The sequence below is a fragment of the Liolophura sinensis genome, chromosome 8 (genome assembly GCF_032854445.1).
Source record: "Liolophura sinensis isolate JHLJ2023 chromosome 8, CUHK_Ljap_v2, whole genome shotgun sequence".
Classification (NCBI taxonomy): domain Eukaryota; kingdom Metazoa; phylum Mollusca; class Polyplacophora; order Chitonida; family Chitonidae; genus Liolophura; species Liolophura sinensis.
In genome coordinates, this window is record NC_088302.1 from 47,105,366 (window position 1) to 47,126,196 (window position 20,831).

Consider the following 20,831-nt stretch of genomic DNA (forward strand, 5'->3'; position numbering starts at 1 on the left):
GCACAGTTCAGTATTTTAAACTCAATAAGGATTATTCTTGAATTCCATTAGAATTTAAGATTTGATTCGAGTTTTTGTGACTTAATTGCAGGAAATCACGATACTTTGGCAAACAAGTTTCTAGACTTAGTTGATGTGGTAAGCCGTGTGGTATGGGATCATATCACATTTATAGCCCAATGAAGAAAGCTTTTAGCTTAATAGTATAAACCTCATAAACGCATTCCTGAAATGAATTTTAACAGGAAAGTTTAAGGAACCCCTGTAATGCATTGTGTAATTTCATTTCAATGTATACAACGATGGTGTCTCCGAGAACAATGAATTTCAAGGTCGTTGTATCTGGAACATTTTACCTTCAATCGTTGTTGGAAAAAACAACAACAGCAAAAGCTGTATTGTGATCGTTAACGATTATTTTGTCAATAAACGCGCGTAAATTTGTTTACTGAATCCTGTTTTAAACATGGATAACTATTTTTCTGGTTGTGATTGTCAGGTTATGTGTGTGACAACAAAGATCTTCAATGTAACGCGTGGGCCAAGAACTGGGAGTGCTACCATAATCCAAACTACATGGTGAACAAATGCGCTAAGTCATGTAACACGCCAGCGATTTGTGGAGGAAGTATGTTACTTACACTCTATAACGAGGAATAAGTTGTAACTCACTCACAAATTTATTTATTCATTAAACTTTATTAAAATCTATTCGTTCATTCATTAAAATTCATTAATCCGTTCATTAAAATTAACTGCTCCATTTATTTTAAAATGTATATGTTCCTTCATTTATTAGCTACTTTCGTCTAAATCTGATATTTAATCGGCGGCTTCTGTCCCGATAATGACTCGGTTATTATATGTTATATTTAATTAAACATGTTCCAACTGACGAAGTGAAGTACATGGGGCTGTGTTTCGCTGTTTAAACCTTTTAGCTGAGAACTCATTGTGATGGTGCCAACGAGTTTACTGACCAAAAGTCGATGTTCATTCACACTCATTCAGCATCAATGTATGGAAGGACAAAAGGCCTACACAGTCAGCTGAAGTTACAACGTGTCAGCTTAACAATTCGTGAATAAGACCACTCTACATGAAGTCACGATAATTCGTGATGATTTACCCCAACATTAAACTTACAACAAAAAGTAAAAGCCTGTTAAGTATTCCATTTTGCCACTAATGGAGCGAAATTGCGTCCGCCGGATACAGCAAATTACCGATGTATAAATTATAACAAGCCTTCTACATACGTAGTATGCACAACTCTTCTTTCGTCGTCATATGACTGAAAAATTGTTAAGTACGATGTTAAACCCCAAGCACTCACTCACTCACTCACAACTCCTCTACTTAGTTGGGGGAAAGAGAAAGAACCCGCGTTGTAAAGAGTCAGTAAAAAAAAATATAGCATCTCAAGTCCCTAAGTGATTACTATCATTCTTTTGAAACATTATAATGATGCGAGAAAATATTCTAAGTAAATAATACAGCACGAATCCATGAAGACAAGAAAATTATTTTTCATGTATGCAAAAAAATTTCCCAACGTTTATAAGCTGAACAGTGAAGGAATATAGCCAGTGTAATTGGCAAACGCAATCGACAAGCTTCGATTCTCTCCATTTTAAGATCTGTGATCTTTCTTCTGTTTTGTAGCTAATAAATGTCAGAGAACGTCACTCTGTGGAAGTGTGAACATAAACGAGATTAAAATGTTCATTGACATGTTTAATTAACCATGTCTGTTTCCACAACGTATCACCAAGTGTAGCCCTCATAAGTTAACTTGTCATTTCTCGGTTTTATTATTTGTCAGGCTGTAACACTCGCGATTAATCAAATCTGTCAGTCAATAAACCAATCATTGACTCACTTAACTGTTGTATGGTTTCACCAAAGATACAACTGACACTGCGGAAAATTGTTGGCATCGAGCCAGCGCTGGGTACTGTGAAAAAACAGACATCGACCCTCTGATCGAGTGTAACACCACCTGCCGAATTCGATATGGTGAGACATTTCTGTTGTTTTCTTGACCTTGAGTCATTGGCTAAAGCACAGATAAGTTTAGGATAAATATACATTCAGTGGAAGGAGTAAAGAAAATCTTCTTTGTAACTTCTTTTGTAGGATTCTGTACTTAGCTCGTCATACCTTTAAAACCAAGGTAGTTTTATAATTTGCAAGGGCAGTCACTGGCGCAGACGTACATGCGATTGTAAAGTTGACCCGTCAAGTATCTATTTCATGCAATTGTAGCTTTCGATAAATCGCCTCGTCTGAACGCGACTTATTAAATAGACTTGTTATATTTCTATGTCAATCTTCTAATTGTACAAGCTGCCCTCAACTTGCCTTCCCGACTCATAACATTTTTCTTAAATACTCCTCATATAAAATAAATGAATATTAGATAACCAGATGAGTTGTTTGGTTTTCAGAAACGACCTGTGTCACTCCCACATCTGTCAGCCACGCCTACTACACCAGAAGAGACAGCTATCGGTTCATGGATCGTGTCACGTACAGTTGTGACGAAGGCTATGAGAGGACGAGCAAAAATCATTTGGGCAAAATGATTTGTTCAGATACGGGAATATGGCTACCTCGAAAAGTCGAAGGTTGGAGAAAGCCTACATGTGTGGGTAAGTGGGGTTATTTATGAAATTATTAATATGTAATGTGCCACACCGGTGTACATGGCGCCATTGTCGAGTCGATGGAATTACACTGGCATCAGTGAGCGTTGACGCCAGTGTTTTTGTCGACCGCACATGGCACCAACGGCACTAATGCCGTCTCGATCGCACCGGCGTCATTGAGAGCTGTGCCAATACCATGTCCATCGCACATTGCACCAATGAGTACTACCGACAGTAATATGCTGACCACCCCCTTCCCATCCCCCGCCCTTTCCGTAACTGAGCTCTACAAGATCAGTCAGTATATGTACGAATAAAATACAAGAGGATAATAGTAGTAATTCATCATTTCATTCACTATTTTATGAAACTGAGTTCTAATTACTGAATAATTAAATCTTCACGACCATCTGAGTCACAAAACAGCCTATAGCTAACGGCCATGCTTGGTGGAATCACTGTAATGCAAATCTTATTATCATTTCGTGTAGTGATTTCTTGTGGCCTTCCACCCATGGTGAACCATACCTGGATGGCATACAATGGCACTACATACATGGACACTGTGATGTATGGGTGTGAAGAGGGCTATTACAGAACCGATGGCGACACTCTCCGGGTCTGTCTGGGAAACAAGCTGTGGGATGGTTCAGACCTTATTGTCAGAGTAAGTGCATCTCGATTGTCAGTAATAGATCTTATTTGTGAGGGCAAATCTAGATTAATTTGTAGAATAAATAAACTTTTTTAGAGTAAATAAAACATACGTTTGAAGTCAATGTATGTGATTTGTGTAGGTCTGAAGTAGATTTAATTTGTCTTGCCAGAGCCATAGTTCTCTGTCGAACGGATCTAGGTAACACGCTTATACTTTCATTATTGTCATATAATACAACATATCTATCAAGACTAAATCCGATTCTCCGTGTTTTCGCTTTTTCTGCAGAAAACACCTCATCAGTCGCTACTCTCGCCATTGTGACACCGACAAAGATGGTTGACAGTTCCGAGTTCGTGCCTAGCACTGCCCTCACGACTCCCATGACAACCGACTCGTCTTGGGAACTCAACTTACCCCGCATGTCTACATTGGAAGTTGGCGTATCCCGGATGTCTACATTAGTAACAGAAAAATAGGTTTATATCAGACATCCACGCTCTTTGATCCCAAACAGCATTCCTCGACATCACTGGACGTTATACAAGGCTCTGATGAGTCGGTCATGGAGGATGCTTCTATAGAAATTCTACCGACGCCTATCGCGCATTTTGTACTTACACATTCCTTAAGCATGGGTGAAAGATATTCCACAGTGTCCGACTTAATGGAGGTTGTAGACGTCTCTAGGTCCGTTCGGGAGTCAGGCGTCGTGTTTACAGCCAACGAACCCTTGCCTCAGACGTCTGGGATGGAACATTTTACAGGGTACGTCATTCATCCTACAGGTTATAATATAGACACAAGTTTTACCAGGCTCTGGTTAGATACTAGTCCTCTAATAGAACAAACCAGTGTCCTTCTCTCCTCTTTGTACACGACAGACATCTCTTCTGAAACATTACAATCAACTGTTGTCACAGCGCAATCTGGTGACATTGAGCCGTCCGATACTTCACCGGTGTATACTGAGGAAACCCCCGCCATTACGGCATCACAAGGTACAACTGCAAAACCCAAATGTAAATGCAAGACCAACTGTAATTCTTCGTCAAATCCGCTAGCCAGTGCTTTCATACATATGTCGTTCGATGAAATTATGACCATGACCCGAACGATAAAAACATTTACTCCAAAAGCCGTGGGAAGCCAAAGGAGCTGAATACTTTGGGGCATCAGCTATTGCCATTCTAGGCTGTATTTTTGGATTTATTTTTCTCTGGACATGGTCACCCTTGCCCGCCATTTTAAATTCTTCGGCATAACCTAAATTGTGTCCGGGGAGAGGAGATACTCACAGAAAACGATTTGTGGAAAACATAGCGATTACTATATTTGGGTTTCGATGGATTTGTAGTTAATAGACTATATTAATTCTGGTCCTAGTTACGTGAAACCTCAGTGACTTCGTTCGACTTTTCCTGCCTTTTCTTACATTCCATCAATAATATGTTGCTCGTGTATAGTTCTTGAAGAATGGTTGTATATCACTCGTTGACGGGAATTTGATGATTCTACAAACACTGTATAATTTTAATGCCTGCACTGTGTGCAGAACATAAGTAAATAAAACTGAATCCTTATATATGGTGCGCTGTGGTATCCTCTGTAAGATTAAGAAGTCAAACAGAAGGAAGAATGACAACGACTCATGTAGTTTAATTTCATTTTATAGTCTGATTCGTGAGAGATAATGAATGGCTCCATTAGCAAAATATCATTGCATGACTGATGCGTGAATGGTGGTAAATGCATCGATTATCAAAATGTCAATGCATGGCTGATTTGTGAATAGTTGTGGGCAGATCCACAAGCAAAATTTCAGGGAATGATTCTTGAATGGTTGTTAATGGATTCACTTACAAATTATCATTGCCTGGCCGATTCGTGAATGGTGGTGAATGGATCCATTAGCAATATGTCAATGCGTGACTGATTCATGAATGGCGGTGAATACTTCCACTAACAAAATGTCATTGCGTGACGGATTCGTGAATTTCAACTAGACAAATGTCAATGCATGACACTTAGTGCTTTACAGGACACTTGTATTAAATGTTAAGAAAGTATTAATTTTGCAGAATTACTTGAATATCATACATTCATGAGCTTGTAGAATAGTTTCGTTGATCTAATGCGGAAAACACAATTCCGTTCAGACACACTATATGAGATCTGGTATATAGCATATAGGGTGCCTCGCGAGCTTACTAAATGGTTTTCAGCTCAGGCTCTCAAATCCAGATCATATACTTCTAAGGGTGGAAGAAATGGTATTGCAAAATTTGGGCAAGAAATGTCTTCATCAAACCAAAAATATGTTCTCTTCTCTTGAAGGTACTTTACTTGCATCCCGCGTTAAAAGTCCAATACACGCGTTTTCTGTCCCTATTGTCAATCTGGCTCAGAACCCCAATAACCGATTGGTCTGGTCAACCTGCTATGTTATCACGTTGTTATGGTTACACTCTCCGCCGCTGTCCCCAACTGGGGTGCTCCTGTTTATACATTAATTAATTAATTTATTTGATTGACGTTTTATGTATGAGATACACTGTTGCCCAAAATGATGGAATAAAACATATTTAGGTTATACTTCTGGAAAATACTAGTATTTGGTCCTCCCTGCAATACACGTGGCTCTTCCTAACTATTATACGAAGGACCCTTTATGTAAGTGGAAGCCAAAAATTTAGTTACGTGGAAGGGCTTTCGGTTGAGAGCCATTTAAAGCGACACAATTTAAGTTTCGTACTTTCTCTTCGGCTGCACCCCTGTATAAACAGGCCTTCTGTTTAGGCCAGCCCTGATTTCATGGACGCAAATTGTGGCATAGAAGTTCACAGTGTCATGCCTGCTCCTACGCCACTAGCGATTCGACGGAGGATGGTTGCCCTAAGACGGGAATTGTTTAAACAGGCCGATATTGCCACTTTTGCAGGGATATCACAAAGTGCGGTCTCTAAGATTCTGAAACGCGCCAGGACAGTCAACAGGGCGCCCACGTTCGACCACAAGACGACAGGATAGGAGACTGATACACCTGTGTCGAACAAACCGCAGAATGCCAGCCAGCCGTCTCCGTCTCGTGTGGAGGCAACACTATGGGGCTCGTGTTTCACGCCAAACCGTGAGTCGACAACTTATTGATTCAGGACATCGAGCAAGACGGATGGTCACAAGTCGTGTTGTACGACTCCTTTGGGCTAGGGGCCACCGGGCGTTACAGGTCGGCCATTGGCGTCACGTCGTCTTCACTGACGAAAGCAGATACATCCTTGACCGACAGGATGGACGACAAAGGGTTCTGAGATTGCGTGGCTAGAACCTCCATGATGACTGTGTCTGGGAGTCCCGTCAAGGTGGTGGCAGTTCAGTGATGGTGTTGGGGTGGCATTCATCATGGTGGCAAAACAGAGCTTATCGTGACGGAAGGAAACGTCAACGCTGCCGCGTATCTGAATATTTTACCGCAACACTGCTTCCCACATGCCAGAGAAGTCTACAGCAACAAGTTTCGGCCTCAAGACGACAACGCCAGGCCACACAGGGCCAACGTCGTCTGACAATTTCTTTGGGATGAGGGTGTGGAGCAGCTCCCATGGCCAGGTTGTTCGCCTCACATGAACCCCATCGAGCATGCCTGGGATGTCCTTGGCCGTACGATCAAGGACCGGCACAATACACCTCAAACCCTGCAAGAATTGGGACAGGCTCTGAGGGAAGAGCCTGGGACGCTATGCACGTTGATGTCATCAACAACCTCGTTGATAGCATGCCGCGGCGTCTCATTGCCCTCATTCGTGCCAGAGGTGGTCACACACGTTACTAGAGAGTTTTAATCTGTTGCTGTTGTTGTTAATCTTATTTATGCATTCCCATTTGTCAAGTTTATCGATTCATCTGTTTTCATTCGAATCTTATGGTCACATTAAATCTCAACAATTGAAGCTATATCCTCTGGTTTGTATTCCTTTCACCATTTTGCATTCTATGAACGTTTGAACATTGCAAATGGTTCCACCTTTAACCGAAGGTGGTAAATCTGTCTAGAATTTTCTTGGTAGCCCAAAATCTTGGGGAAAATCTGGTGCAAATTTGGAAATATCTGGTGCAAATTTGGAAAAATCTGGTACAAAATATTTTATTCTATCATTTTGGGCAACAGTGTATTTCATTTCATACAGCGAGTACAGCGCAAACCATAAATGAATGAATGAATGAATTAATCAATAATTAAATTAATATGTGCCATTTAATTACGTATCATTTCAATACCACTAATGATTACAAAAAAGCAACAGCAGTAAAAACCAGCAATACGTTTAAGCCCACAGAGAATATCTCAGTAGTCAAAACACACAATGTACTGAGGATTTTTCCCTGATCTCCGCTCAAAAGTGTCACAACTGTGTTACCAAAGTTTTAGGAAAGGGAGAAAAACACATTGAAAGTTATACAAAATATTAACAGACGTGTTCACTTTAATTGCTGTACACTAAAAACGCCTAATCATACAACTGTATAACCAACCGCAGTAGACCTGAGATACTTAAAGTATATGGCAAAATACTATATCTGCCTCACTTTACTGTTACTCGCCTCGTTGGCCATGCAAAGATTACATATTTACAACAAGACAAAACATGCAAGTAAATGTGAAGTAGACTTTTCTCGTATATACATGCATAAGTATATCTTTCTTTTCTTCATACTTTTTAACTCCACGTCTGACGAAATCTTTTGCAACGCCAATCAAGCTTCTGCTCGTCAGAGTTCATTGAAATAAAACCAGTCCCCGAATTTTGTGATCAAAATTTGCGTTCATCTGTGCGTCTCTTAAAGTTATTTGGACTTTACGTACGCTGTGCACATAAGCAGTCGATTTCAATATGGCATGTCACCCACACAGTCCTGTGCCTCGACCATCGTCACCTCCCCTGTTGTGACAACGTAGGCGTTTGGACATATCACACACAAGTCCAATCACATGACTTACATAGTTACCATCAGCGTTTATCTGTCTCTAAGTCATACTGTGATATTACATTGCAAGGACATTTTTATTACATCACGCGTTGGGTGTTACATTAATTTAGATCCAATACCGCCTATGAACTGTAGGGTATTTGCAGATATCCCCGTTTAATCATGTCTTATTACTTAATACGGTGTAACCCAGTCTAAATAAGAACCTGGGGCAAAGACAAAAATGTGTTTTTTAAAAAAATGTATTTAAAATAATTTATGTATGTTATGATATTAGTGAGGGAGAAAACCAAGTATTTCAGACATGGCACCATACAATTGCCATTCACCGCTGTGCTATTTTGAATATGTCAATGGTTATTGGTCTACTGTACCGCAATAGATGGTCTACGGACACTGCGCGTCGTAGTGGGTCTTATGGTACGAGATGTAGTAGGTCTCATCAAGCTGGCCCGACTTATAGGCCGATCACCATCGTCGTCATCGATGTCGCCACGGCCCAGGAATATCTGCTTCTGCCTGAACTTGCTTGCCGGTGGTATCTCTTTGGCACCATCCGGCTGCCTGTCGAACATTTCCTGGATTATACCTTTAACCTGTAAGAAGTTGCGCATTCACATTAAAGAAGCTCTAAGTGCTACTTTTTGCATTCTTTCTATGGTGTTTTCCGATGTTGGCATTCCGTTATCTGTTCTTTCAAGTATATCAGATCAAAAGCCTTCATTCTAAGGTTCCTAAATTTTACAGTTGGTGCAGTTTTCTCATGAATAAGTATGGATGGAATGTCCAGCTTCATACTAATGTCTACTTCCTCTCCACCCTGGGTAAGGCGTGTTGTATATGACTGCCGCTTTGGATATATAAGAAAGTTGCGAAAAACACGAAACTGAGATAATATTTGTCATTAACAACGACTCATAAATTAACATGGTGCACGATTTCGATACTGATTTAATTCATTCGTTTGGAACATTCCTTGCGTTTTTCTATGATCGCTGAAAACTGTTGACTGCTTCTCTTTGCATGTATCTGTTTTAATTTCATTAGTTCTATGGTGGTCTGATTTGGTTGATTTTGGAAACTGGTCACAAGACTGAAATTATAGCAAGAAAATCGGATTATCTTGACGGGCACATGTTATCAGTCAAGAATGATAGAATGGCCACGTCTGAAATATTTCAACCATATCGTAGCGAGAACATGTTTAAACTAGAAGGTAGCGTCAAGAAGGGAACCAACGGCGGACAATTATCATAATAGTCCATTTGAACTAACGATCCCCTTGGCTGAACAGAAAGGAACGTACCCAAACATAGAATGCGGCAGCTCCGGAACTAATGAGTCTCACGTCATCGAGTTCTACTTCCGACAGGATCTGCGCAGCGCGGGCAGCGATTTCCGGGTGTAGTTGATCAACGTCGAACTCAAGGACCCGCCTCTTCAAACCATCTGGACCAGTAGGATTACAGCGTTTCTGACAGTTTTTCCATTTCTGTCCAAAATAGAATAAAATATTTAATTATAGGGCAAATTATTGCAAAGGATTACATCTATTTGTTGATTTACTTATTAGTATTTGTTTACTAAATAGGACTAAGGAACAGGTCGTAAGCTGGTGGTTAAAGATTTAGGTCCAATACCGCCTATGGACTGTAGCGAATTTGCACATATCCCCGCTTTTACTGCTTATGGGACCTCGAAGACCACCTCTCTTCCACCAATGTGGTTTACATATCTGCATGTCACACGTGGAAAAGTCCGTCAGTAGCTTGCTGAAGGTCGGTGCTTTTCTCCGGGCATTCCGGTTTATTCCACCAATTATAAAAATTTTGAGTATGTCGGTTAACATCAGTCAGATAAATCATTAAGAACATTTTACCCCTGCGTCAAATTTGTAAGCCAGGGATCTTAGAGTTTCCCCGTAATTAAATATGAAATAATGCCTACCAACATTTCAGTTGTATGACGGGGGTGAGATTTATAGATGAAGAAATCATAGAGTGTCTCGGTAAGCCATATCAACCCAGTACGTGGAGGATTAAGCACCAGCCATATAGCCAGACCTCAATTTTAACACCTGATTTAGTATGTATAAGCGGCTCAAATTGTTCCAGGTTATGACACTTATGTCAAGAGACTTTAAATTGTTTGTTATATGGTATTGTTTCTGAAACAAACACATTTTGTCAAGCGATTCTAGCTTCAAAGAGCGTTTCAGTGGCCGTTACCTTCGTGATGCCCTCGTGCTCTCCCAGGAGCAGGAAAGTAGCTATCATGACTTGATGCACCATTTCAGGAGGGTTATTATATCGTCTCAACTCAGTCATCGTGCCCGCATCCATGGACAAGATGGACGACTTGAGCTTGGACAATCTTTCCAAGATTTTAAGCTTCTCTTTCCCTTTTGTGAGGTCCTCCCCAAGGAACTCCTGAAACCCTCTGTCCTCAATGTGCCATACTGTCCTCTTCAGCGCTACCATATCCTTTGCTTCTATGGCATTCTTGAGGGCTTTAAGTAACAATAATTTCGTGTCACGGAAAAATCCTAAAGCCCATTCCACATTGACTTTAAAATTAGAAATGTTATTTAAATGCTTATCTCTGTAACGTACCCGGTATAACTAAAATTATAAACATTTAACAAGTTTTATGTTCTGCAGCCATATTATATTGGTGTTTCATATAATGATGTAAACCAACAATTGTTTTCAGGAATTGGTCCAATAACATTGATGTCTTGCGCCAGAATCAGTTATTAGTCAAATTTTGAATTGGCACACTCCTCAAATAACAATGCATTACTTTGACTTTACTATTTTCTCAGTGGGAGTTGAATGTTTCGACAAATTATTGACACAGCTGAGTTTTTATCATCTGAAAGTCACGAGGAATGAAAGAGCAGAGGCAAACATACACACTGTAAATAATTCGGTCCAACCGCATACTCCAACATAGCATGTGCATTCCAGATGTGCTAAAAGGCGTGTGTTAGACTTCAGCAAACTGGTTCTGCTAGCATATTGGAAAGCGATGTTCACACTACATCGGTAAAAGCCACTCTCGAGGAAACGTCAGTAGGGGAATTGGGATTCTTCGATTATGAGTCTAAATAAGTCCGACTGATATAGGAAACAAGAGACATAGGTCTGTTATGCAGGTGGCTTCATTGCGTGAGGATGCACATTGTATTCAATGAATCAAGAGAATCACAAACCCGCTGCTAAACATTAGCAATAAACGTATGACCCTTAATCAGGTGTACAAAACATCTCTAATATCGCAGGTCCTATTGATCTGGCACCTACAGCACAAAGTTGATAAGATGTAATAATATGTAATACAGGTCCATTTCCTCTCCTATGTTATTGCGTCAGGCAATAAATAAATCCTCGAACCATGTACTACACGTGTTTGTATCAAGCCCAAACATCTATACACACATCATCAATAGGGCAATAATCAGTTCAGCACAAATTTCCGATGTCATAAATGAGCCTGTGGTGTAGAAAGCCAGTCACTGGTCCGCCTTGTTGTTACAGCTATCGTTGGGGAAATTCAGTACTTTTACCTTCTGGTTAAATCAGTTTGGATACAATAAAAACCCCAGCAACTGTGATCATAGATATTCCTTAACATAGTGCATGGAACAAGAGCTTTCTATTTTAGCCATTGTTTTTTACAGGCTCAGTAAAATCTTGTGTTATTATTGCACTTTCAGAGAAGCTGATATAATCCAATATGTGACTTTTGTTATTTCCGTGGCAAATCTTCATCCTTCAGTTATGTATCTTGACAAGAGTACGTGTAAAGAAATTCCAAATAATAATACCGTTCAGGTCAATATTTTGCTTTACTTCAAAACCAAAATCAAAAGATCAGACAACTAATCAATGGACTTCAATCTTACAAAATTCCTCTGTAGCTCTGATGGAAGTTTTCTCTTTGTCTTCGTGTTGAATTTTAAGCTGATCAAGTGATCTTTGCGATACATCCCCGATGGTTATTATCAAACATTATCTCTTCAAAGTTTCGCATGCTCTGAAATTTAAACCTTTTTTTCAAAACTGAAATTAGGCTTGACCCCTTCTGGCACTGAACCTGAATTTACTGTCTAAGAGACATAGACCTTTCAATCTTGAAGCATCTTTTATTTTCTGAAAGTCAGTCTTTAAGTAGAGATAGAGCGATTTTATTTTCTGAAAGTCGTTTTTTTGCATTGACAAAAAGCAAAATTCACTTATACATGTATTGTCTTATAAATGAGTTAAGGAAAATTGCCAAAGCCAAACAGAAACCAGATGCAGCTGGTCAATTGCCTATACACAATAAAAAGCATACTGCCCCTAAAACAGCTGAAGACGAACTATATGGTGAGAGTAGGAATCGAACTCGTCAGGTCTTTGGTAGAAGTTGGCATGAACCACGTCAACCAGTATTGAATTGCTTACATTCTCTCAGAGCCAGTTTGTCCAGCAACCTCTGCGCATCTTCCAGCACGTTGCCTAAGGACTTGATATTCTTCTCCCGGAATCCCTTAATTGCAGCCTCTAGGAGATTTTTGTCTGCTTTCTGCATCGCCGCCTGAAGTTCTTCCTGAGCTGCCTTCGCTCTGGTGGCTAAATATATACAATCATTCATTTTAAACGATTTTAAATGATTACTTTAACTCAACAACGGCAGTCCGTTTTATGTGAGGAGGACACAGACAGGAACCAGTCCCCGCTCCCCCAAGCTCTCTTCAGCCCTCAACACCTAACCAAATACTTGATAAATATTTGTGAAGAAATCCAACGTTCTTAAGAAACATGAGAGTGCTGAATTATACTCAAATGCTAAGTAATACACACACACATTATATATATATACGAAGACGTTAAACCATAACACGGTAATAGTCCACTAAATTTCAGTTGACCTTTGTTTCCCCTAGAAATTAAAAAATACCGTTATCTGGCTTAAAAAGCCACAGGCATCTGCCATAGGATCAAAGTTTTCCATTACGCATGAATAATTTTGAATTGTGTATTGTGAGCTTAAAAGCGTGTGACTAAAAAATAATGTATCCCTAAAATGCAAAGCATAGATTATTGCCAACACCACTGCAGCATAACTACTAAAGCATATGATTTATACAGTGATTCCGTTTACTATGACTACAATAAATGGTTTTGTTCTTTGAGCCAAGCAAACCTTCCGCGATTTCTTCCTGTTTTTCCTTTTCAGCCAAGTTTCCGGCCTGTGCAATTGAAAGTTCCAACAGGGCTGCCTGTCAGGAAAATGAAAACCAATGCTCGGAAAATGAAAACCAATTGTCAGGAAATAAATAATCAATCTTGCAATGATGATAATCTCCTGTAATAACAATGAAGATTAAACTTAATGAGCTATCGACTACATTTGCGTTTTTTAATTTAAAATAGGATGTCAATTTGAAGTCTCAATCAATTAATGTTTATTATATATATATATATATATATATATATATATTAATAATAATAATAATATAATAAATATAATATTATGTATGTGCGGAAACCCACGACCATCCACATTGCATCACCTGTCGGGTGTCATGAGTAGAGCGCGCGCTGCACCTATGTGACACGCGTCAATCAAGTGTCGTCTGGAAAAATTGTCTGGCTCTAGTGGCAGAGAAACCCTTTTGCCAGACAGGCACAAGTTTTGCTGAACCACGATGGTTTTCTCTGCGGCAGACAAGGAATTGATCACCTTTTCAAGTAAAACAATGTAGAACGTCATTTTGAAATGTCCGGAACATGCGTTTTTGCCTCTATTTTGATTTTGGTCCCATGAACAGAAATCTTAAAGGATGAAATTGAAATTTGGTCTGTATACTTAAGACATAATGGCTTTTAAGTGTGTACATTTTTAGAAGCTGACATAAGATTTATTTATTTATTTATTTGATTGGTGTTTTACGCCCTACTCAAGAACATTTCACTTATACGACGGCAGTCAGCATTATGGTGGATGACAACCGGGCAGAGCCCGGGGGAAGCCCACGACCATCCGCAGGTTGCTGAGAGACCTTCCCACGTGCGACCGGAGAAGAAGCCAGCATGAGCTGGACTTGAACTCACAGCGACCGCATTGGTGACTCCTGGGTCATTACGCTGCGCTAGTGCGCTAACCAACTGAGCAACGGGGCTCCCTGACGTAAGAGGGTTTCGGAGATACTGAGTGTCAAAGTACGGCCCATTTTTTATGCCCACCCGATATATGCATTCTGCTACTTTTATTTGGATGAGACGATGTTCTTTTGGTAAAATTCTAAACATCGTGCTAGTAACCCTTTAAGAATATAGTTTCTAAAAAGACACGCTCAGTTATGTCATTGATACTGTTATAACAAAACCATTGTGTCAAAACCTAATTTCTTGAATTTGTTAACACTCTGTAAACTTTTCAAGCAGATAAAAACTTACTTGTCTCTCTGCATTTCTGACATCTTCTTCAGGCTGTTCCATCTCAACTATCTTGGCTGACTGGTCGGTTTTGACGATACCATGTGTGGCCCCGCCTATAGGTACGTCGCCATTGCCACCAGTAAACACAGGTCGTCCTAACTCATCCAGCCCAAGGGTGCAAATTTGGACTCCCCCTTTGTCGCCAACATATTGAGTGTAATTTGCTTGAGCACCTCCGACTTTTCCACCAGGAAAATTGCTGGCATTACTCTGAGCACCACCAGGTTGTATTTCAACAATCTGACCTTCAACGAATTGGGTTCCATCAGTATGTGTACCATGTAGAAATCCCGTGTCTACGACGTAACCGCCTTCTACGCGAGCACCTCCGTTGTATGCATCTCCGACACCGCCATCTCCACCTCCGATCCGGACTGCATTCATTTCGCTGAGAGCCTGGTATTCAGCAACAGCTTGCGTGTCTACCTTATTCAAATCTTCATTGGTCTTTTGTCTCTGTAGCTCTTCGGCAACTTTTTTCATTAATACGTCGTTTTTCACTTTTCTAATTTCTTCTTCGCGTTTTGATTGCATTTGCCCTCTTTCATCTTCCAGTTTCTTTCGCTGTTCAATGGTTTCTCTGCACACTCGCCCCTTCTGGAGATCCACGGCGTCTTTCTTCTCTTTCTTTAATCTCACCTTAACTTGTGAAGCCTTGTAACTTTCTTTTTGATTTTCGATCATCTGCTTCAAACTTTCGTCAGACACCACCTGTTATGAAAGGAAATTTTTTCAGGTAGTATTTATTCCTAAATTTCGCTTGTTTGTAATCATATATAGGAGGAAAGAAAAACAGTCAGTGCTCATTTCTTCTTGAGGTGTTACCATTAATTTACTGTAATTAGTCCATGCCGAAAGAATATCGTAATCACTACCTGGCCATGCTTACTACTCTGTCAGTTAGTCTCGACGTCAGCTATACTTTCTGAAAGCTGATGTATAATACGTTTATATGGTGTACAGTGTTATGCTTCACCATTCTCCCTACAAGAGCTCATCTCTCCATCTCTCCAGGGTTGAGTTGGACTGCAAGTATGTGCTGAGATATTTCTTTGGATGTTTGTTAAGACTAACCGAAAACTGGGTGAAACTACCTGCAATGTTCCCTTTAGTCAAGTGTTCTACTGCAGAGAAGTGAACTGAGTAGGACCAACGTTGTGAAAATTTGCTCCACGGTACTGAAATCAAGACAAATGCACCTAAATGTTCTACTTCATAAGTTTGCTTCTCGCCACGATATGCTTGAAATATTGCCGATGTGGCGTTAAACCATAATCATTCATTCATTCATTCATAAGTTTACTGGCAAGGAGACGGTGGTGTGAATGTGTAAATGATTTGTATGTACTAGCAGCTAAAACAAGATCTTACATAACGTGAGAGAGAGCCTAATTACTGCAGGAATTTCAGATGTGGACGATATTATGTTCTGACCTCAGAATATGCCATAAAACTATTATTATTCGGCAACAGGTTTGTTAACCTTCAAACATTAATTAATCCCATCATAATGAAAACTTACCCTGTCGATCTCGGCCCTTTCATGTAGAAGTACCTTTCTTTGCAAAGACTATTTGTCGTCATGATGGATAGACCTATGTTTATTTCAGGACAGTGTTTTACAGAAATGAATTCTATACACCATTATTCGCAGTTTTACCTTAAACATCTGGAGGCAAGAATATTTCCCAGACCCCTTCGTCAAACTTGCAGACAGCTTTAGATCACATTCCTTATCCCCTGTATCCAGAGAGCCATCCCAAAGTCCGTTTTCGTTTTGGTGTAGATGGTTCCATGTACCACCAATTACCGCCACTCCAGCTGCACCGGGAATGTCCACCAAAAACCGGATCGTGCAATTTGTGGGCAAGAATCCGGAAGTAGGTTCCAGTAAACGAAAGTTATCTTTCCAGTTAGAGAAGACTTTGGGGAAAGGGAGAGCACCAACCTTAGGAAAGTCTGCCTGGATCATACCATAATAGACCGGAGGGTATCCACTAACAGAAGACGACCTGTCTTTGCCATAAAGAATAAACTGGTATGTACCTGGTTCAGGAAATACCATGTGAACTTCTGCTTTCCCGGAGTTCGTTTTGCAAATTGCGTACTCGTCCAACTCCTTGTAACTTGACCCGTCCTGGAGGCAGAGTTTGGGAACGAGGCAGACTGATTCTGGCGTCTGAAACCTCACTACCAACTCTCCAGACTCGCTGCAAGTAAAATATCCAGAGTCACCTCCTACGGTGGCCATATTAAGTTGACGAAAGTTGCCATTAGGACCAACTCGACCGTTGTACACAGCAGGAAAAGGTGACAAATCCTCTGCAGGTTCGTCGCATACAAGAAGAAAATTGCAAACGTTCGGAAAATTTCCGTTTGCTCCAACTTCCTTTGCATACAGACAAAGCATGTATTTCCCAACTCGCGGAAGCCTCACTTTGAAAATAATATCATTACCTTCTCGACGGCTAAAGGCGAAGTTCTTGTACTTAGCTTCCGACTCACCCTTCCGGAGAAGTTTATGCAAAATTTCGACATCTTTGTGAAGACGAAAGCGAATTTCAACCTCCCCTGCTTCAGTTTCAATACGTCCAGATTTGTGGGAAGCCAGTTCGATTCCTAGGGCCTCTGTGTCGGCTCCAAGCCCCCACTCGTGTCTGGGGTTATTAGGGTTGGGCTCAAACTCGGTCAACTTTACAGCCTGGTCGCAATATATCACGTAAGAGCAAATGCTTGAAAACTCGTTACATTCATTTGTGGTATCTTTACTGAAGAGCTTAAATTTGTATTTTCCAGGAAACGGGAAATGAATGTTTGCCACCATCGTAGAACTCTCTTTCAGAATCTCAAGAAACACGAAATTTTCCAGGTAAGTTTCATTCGTTTCAGATATCACACCATTTCGTTGTAAAAGATACAATCTATAAACGAAGCGCCGCCGTCCACTTTGAGCGACCTTCAAAGTCAATGTACACTGTGTGCTTTCGAATTCCAGTATACATTTTGGATGACTATCCAGGTCAAAGGCCAAATCAAAGAAACTTGGTTTGAGGTACGCCATTTTCTGAAACTCGTCTAAAGTCAATGGCCTCGCCAACAGTTGCCATCTGTCATCATAAGGAAAATGGCTATAAATTAAGTGATGGGGATCCGTGAGAAAGTAAAACTCTTCATAGGCGTAAGACATACTCGCTGCCTTCCTGTGTTGTTTTTTCGAGGAAGCAGACGACCCCCCGGCTCCGCCTACAGATACGTGACTAGATCCCCACTGGCAGTCGACCAATCGCCAGCTGTCTCTCACAAAGACTGCGGACCAGACGCCAACATGATCTGTCACTTCTTCTCCTGGTTCATACCCTACGCCCTTGACAAATCCATGGATGAGAACGCACGCCACCTTGGCCAAACTGAAACACAAACGAAAAGTTCGGTGTACACAATCCTATTCCCATGCACATGGTAAAATAAACTACATCATGGCAGTTCTGCTATGACACGTGTACCAGGCTCTGCTTCGCAAACAAGACAAAAATCATGTATAATGTAACTTTTTCATGCAATTGCTCTGTCACCCATTGGGTAACCCATAACTCACCTACACATCTTTTGGAATAGTTCAGCATAGCCACCTTTCCCCTGTTTGATTCGCAAGAAGTAATAGCCAGCGGTACAGGGTGCTTGCACTCCAATCAGATCCATGTTGTTGATGTCCTGAGCGGCAATCCAACGAAATATAACTCTTACAGCACCTAAACTGTCCTTTGTCGGCTTCAGAAGGTCCCCCACCAAGTCTTCTAGGTTGTCAAGGCAACACTCAGCGGGCATCTGAAACCGAGATTCAATACTGTTAAAACTTGTATTACAGTGATCTGAACTGCATGTAATGGTTTAATTTACTGTGAATAGGGTCCAACGGAGTTCAACTGAGACCTCAATGAACTTAAAGTGACGTTGAACGGCCAAGTTTATAACAAATTAAGACATACACAGAGTACATTTGAACGTCTAAAATTGGTATAAAGCCTTAGTGCTCCAATCAGCATCATCCTAATTAAAACGTTTTTTTTGGCTGGTTGTAGGCTCACGTATCTGTCAATCAAGCTCATTGCCCTGTACACAAAACCCGAAGTTACCTGTGTAGCGTGTCTGTCGATCTCAACGAAGTCCTCCAGCTTAAACACATCACGTTTCCAGTTCTGGGCCGGGAAGGGTAACTTCCTAATCCCCCCCGCTGTGGAAACTTCATAACCACACTTCGAATATTCCCGTTGGGCCTCTTCCAAAAGGGATGGAGTGGGGAAGTCTTGGAAGAATTTCTGGCCAGGGCCATTTCTGAAGTCATCAACGCAGGATTCTTCCGGTAACGTCAACAAAGTTTGGCTGCTATGATGTTTCTCGTTGCCGTTTCTGAATGCACTGATGCGGCCATTTTGTTTTCTCGGCTTAACATCTTGTACCGCTCTGAAGGTCGTTACTCTGGTCAGCCGAGCCTGAGTAGTGAAGAAACCATGAGCTAAGTGCCTTGCAATCAACACACATGTTACACCATTTGCTATGGCACTCCGTAAAAATGAACACTATTAAGGTTAGGTTTGCTGTGATGCTTATTGTATCAAAACTGGCCTGTTGTTACCCGGGCACTTAAATATATACATCATCTGTGTTGATGGGAGTGGAGATGGGAGTGGGGTGATACTCCCGATGGCCTGAAAAGTTATCCCCAAGAATGTGATTTTGTTCACGGTGTTACGTTCATTTATATCAACGATCTAAATATAGGTGGTTACATATCAAGATTATTTAGCTTGATGTATAGGCCTAACATTATGGTATATGACAGGAAATGTCTTGCTTTTATTACCTGACTTTGAACATTGATCACAGAATCCCCAGCTGACACTCGGTTGCTGAGAGATATAGCACATCCCATCTTCCATACACAGCGCTATTTACAAGACATGACTGCAACACGTGATACTAGCTTTAACTGTCAGGAAGGCTGTCTGCAAAACAAAATCATACGTGTTCTGAAGCAAAGTATTGGTCAGTATAAGTTCTTAACTGAAGCCAAAACACAATATACACTAAAGCCGCACCCCAAACACCACGAGGTTGTGACTGCTATAGATCAGTTGTAGCTTTTTTCTGTATTCAGCAATATTTCTTCGGACAAAGACGCTGCATCTGTATTACAATAATAAGGATGAAACGCTATGATTCTACAATCCAGTCCGTCATACAGACCGTTATTCACAAGCAGAATTTTCAGGGAAATTATGGTGGAGAAAGAAAGACTTCTCTTGGGCAAGGAGACAGTGATTGAGCGAACACCTCGTCACTCCACTTACGGACGTTATCTTTACTTAATCTATTTCATTTAGGAAGTAAATGTGCATTATATATACATATGGGCTCTCGATTCCAACCATTATCAATTTTTTGGCCTAAAACTTCATGAAAATGACCAAACATTTAAAAAAATATTAGTATTCTTAACATATAATGTGTACTGTACCTCTGAAGATGGGCAAAAGGCAAAAATGAATGCAAATACATATTGAATTTGAACACTAAACATATTTTAGCGGCGATCAATTCACAATTAGACTTGTTCACTTAAACTCAAGTATCCTTTCAAATGCATTGTTGATGCTAAGTGCAATGTACCTACCAAAATCATCGACATGCCGTTCGTCTTGTGCCGTGGGTCTCTTAACCATACATGCCCCGAAAGGTAGATTCCAAATGGCAGATGGCGTTGAAGCCGGTACAGGTCAAAGGCATTTTCGACAGATTAGAAACTATCAATGGTTCGGTACCATGCATATTTAATGACTGTTTGGGTGTTTCTAAGTAGCCGTAAATGAACCTTACCCTACACAGCATGTGCTACTGTACAGCGGATTGGGAAGCAGCCAACAGTTCTGATCTAGAACAGATCCTTCAAAGAAAAGTCATTATACATTTAAACACTACAGGCTATCGCCAGGTCAAAATTTGAAGGTGGAATAACTGGGTATTAATAAATAGAACGTCAAAGAGATT

At 40.6% G+C, this 20,831-nt stretch overlaps 1 protein-coding gene across 1 annotated transcript; it reads right to left on the minus strand.

The window, feature by feature from the left end:
- Positions 1 to 7,821: 7,821 nt before the first annotated feature.
- LOC135473611 (uncharacterized) lies at positions 7,822 to 19,716 on the minus strand. Its single transcript, XM_064753470.1, has 10 exons — positions 19,648 to 19,716; positions 18,920 to 19,276; positions 18,382 to 18,611; positions 16,447 to 18,193; positions 14,745 to 15,497; positions 13,489 to 13,564; positions 12,747 to 12,914; positions 10,527 to 10,807; positions 9,605 to 9,790; positions 7,822 to 8,894 (listed from the first exon to the last, which is right to left on the minus strand). The coding sequence occupies exons 1-10, from the start codon at positions 19,714 to 19,716 to the stop codon at positions 8,664 to 8,666; spliced, it is 4,098 nt and encodes a 1,365-aa protein (XP_064609540.1). The 3' UTR covers positions 7,822 to 8,663.
- Positions 19,717 to 20,831: the final 1,115 nt, after the last annotated feature.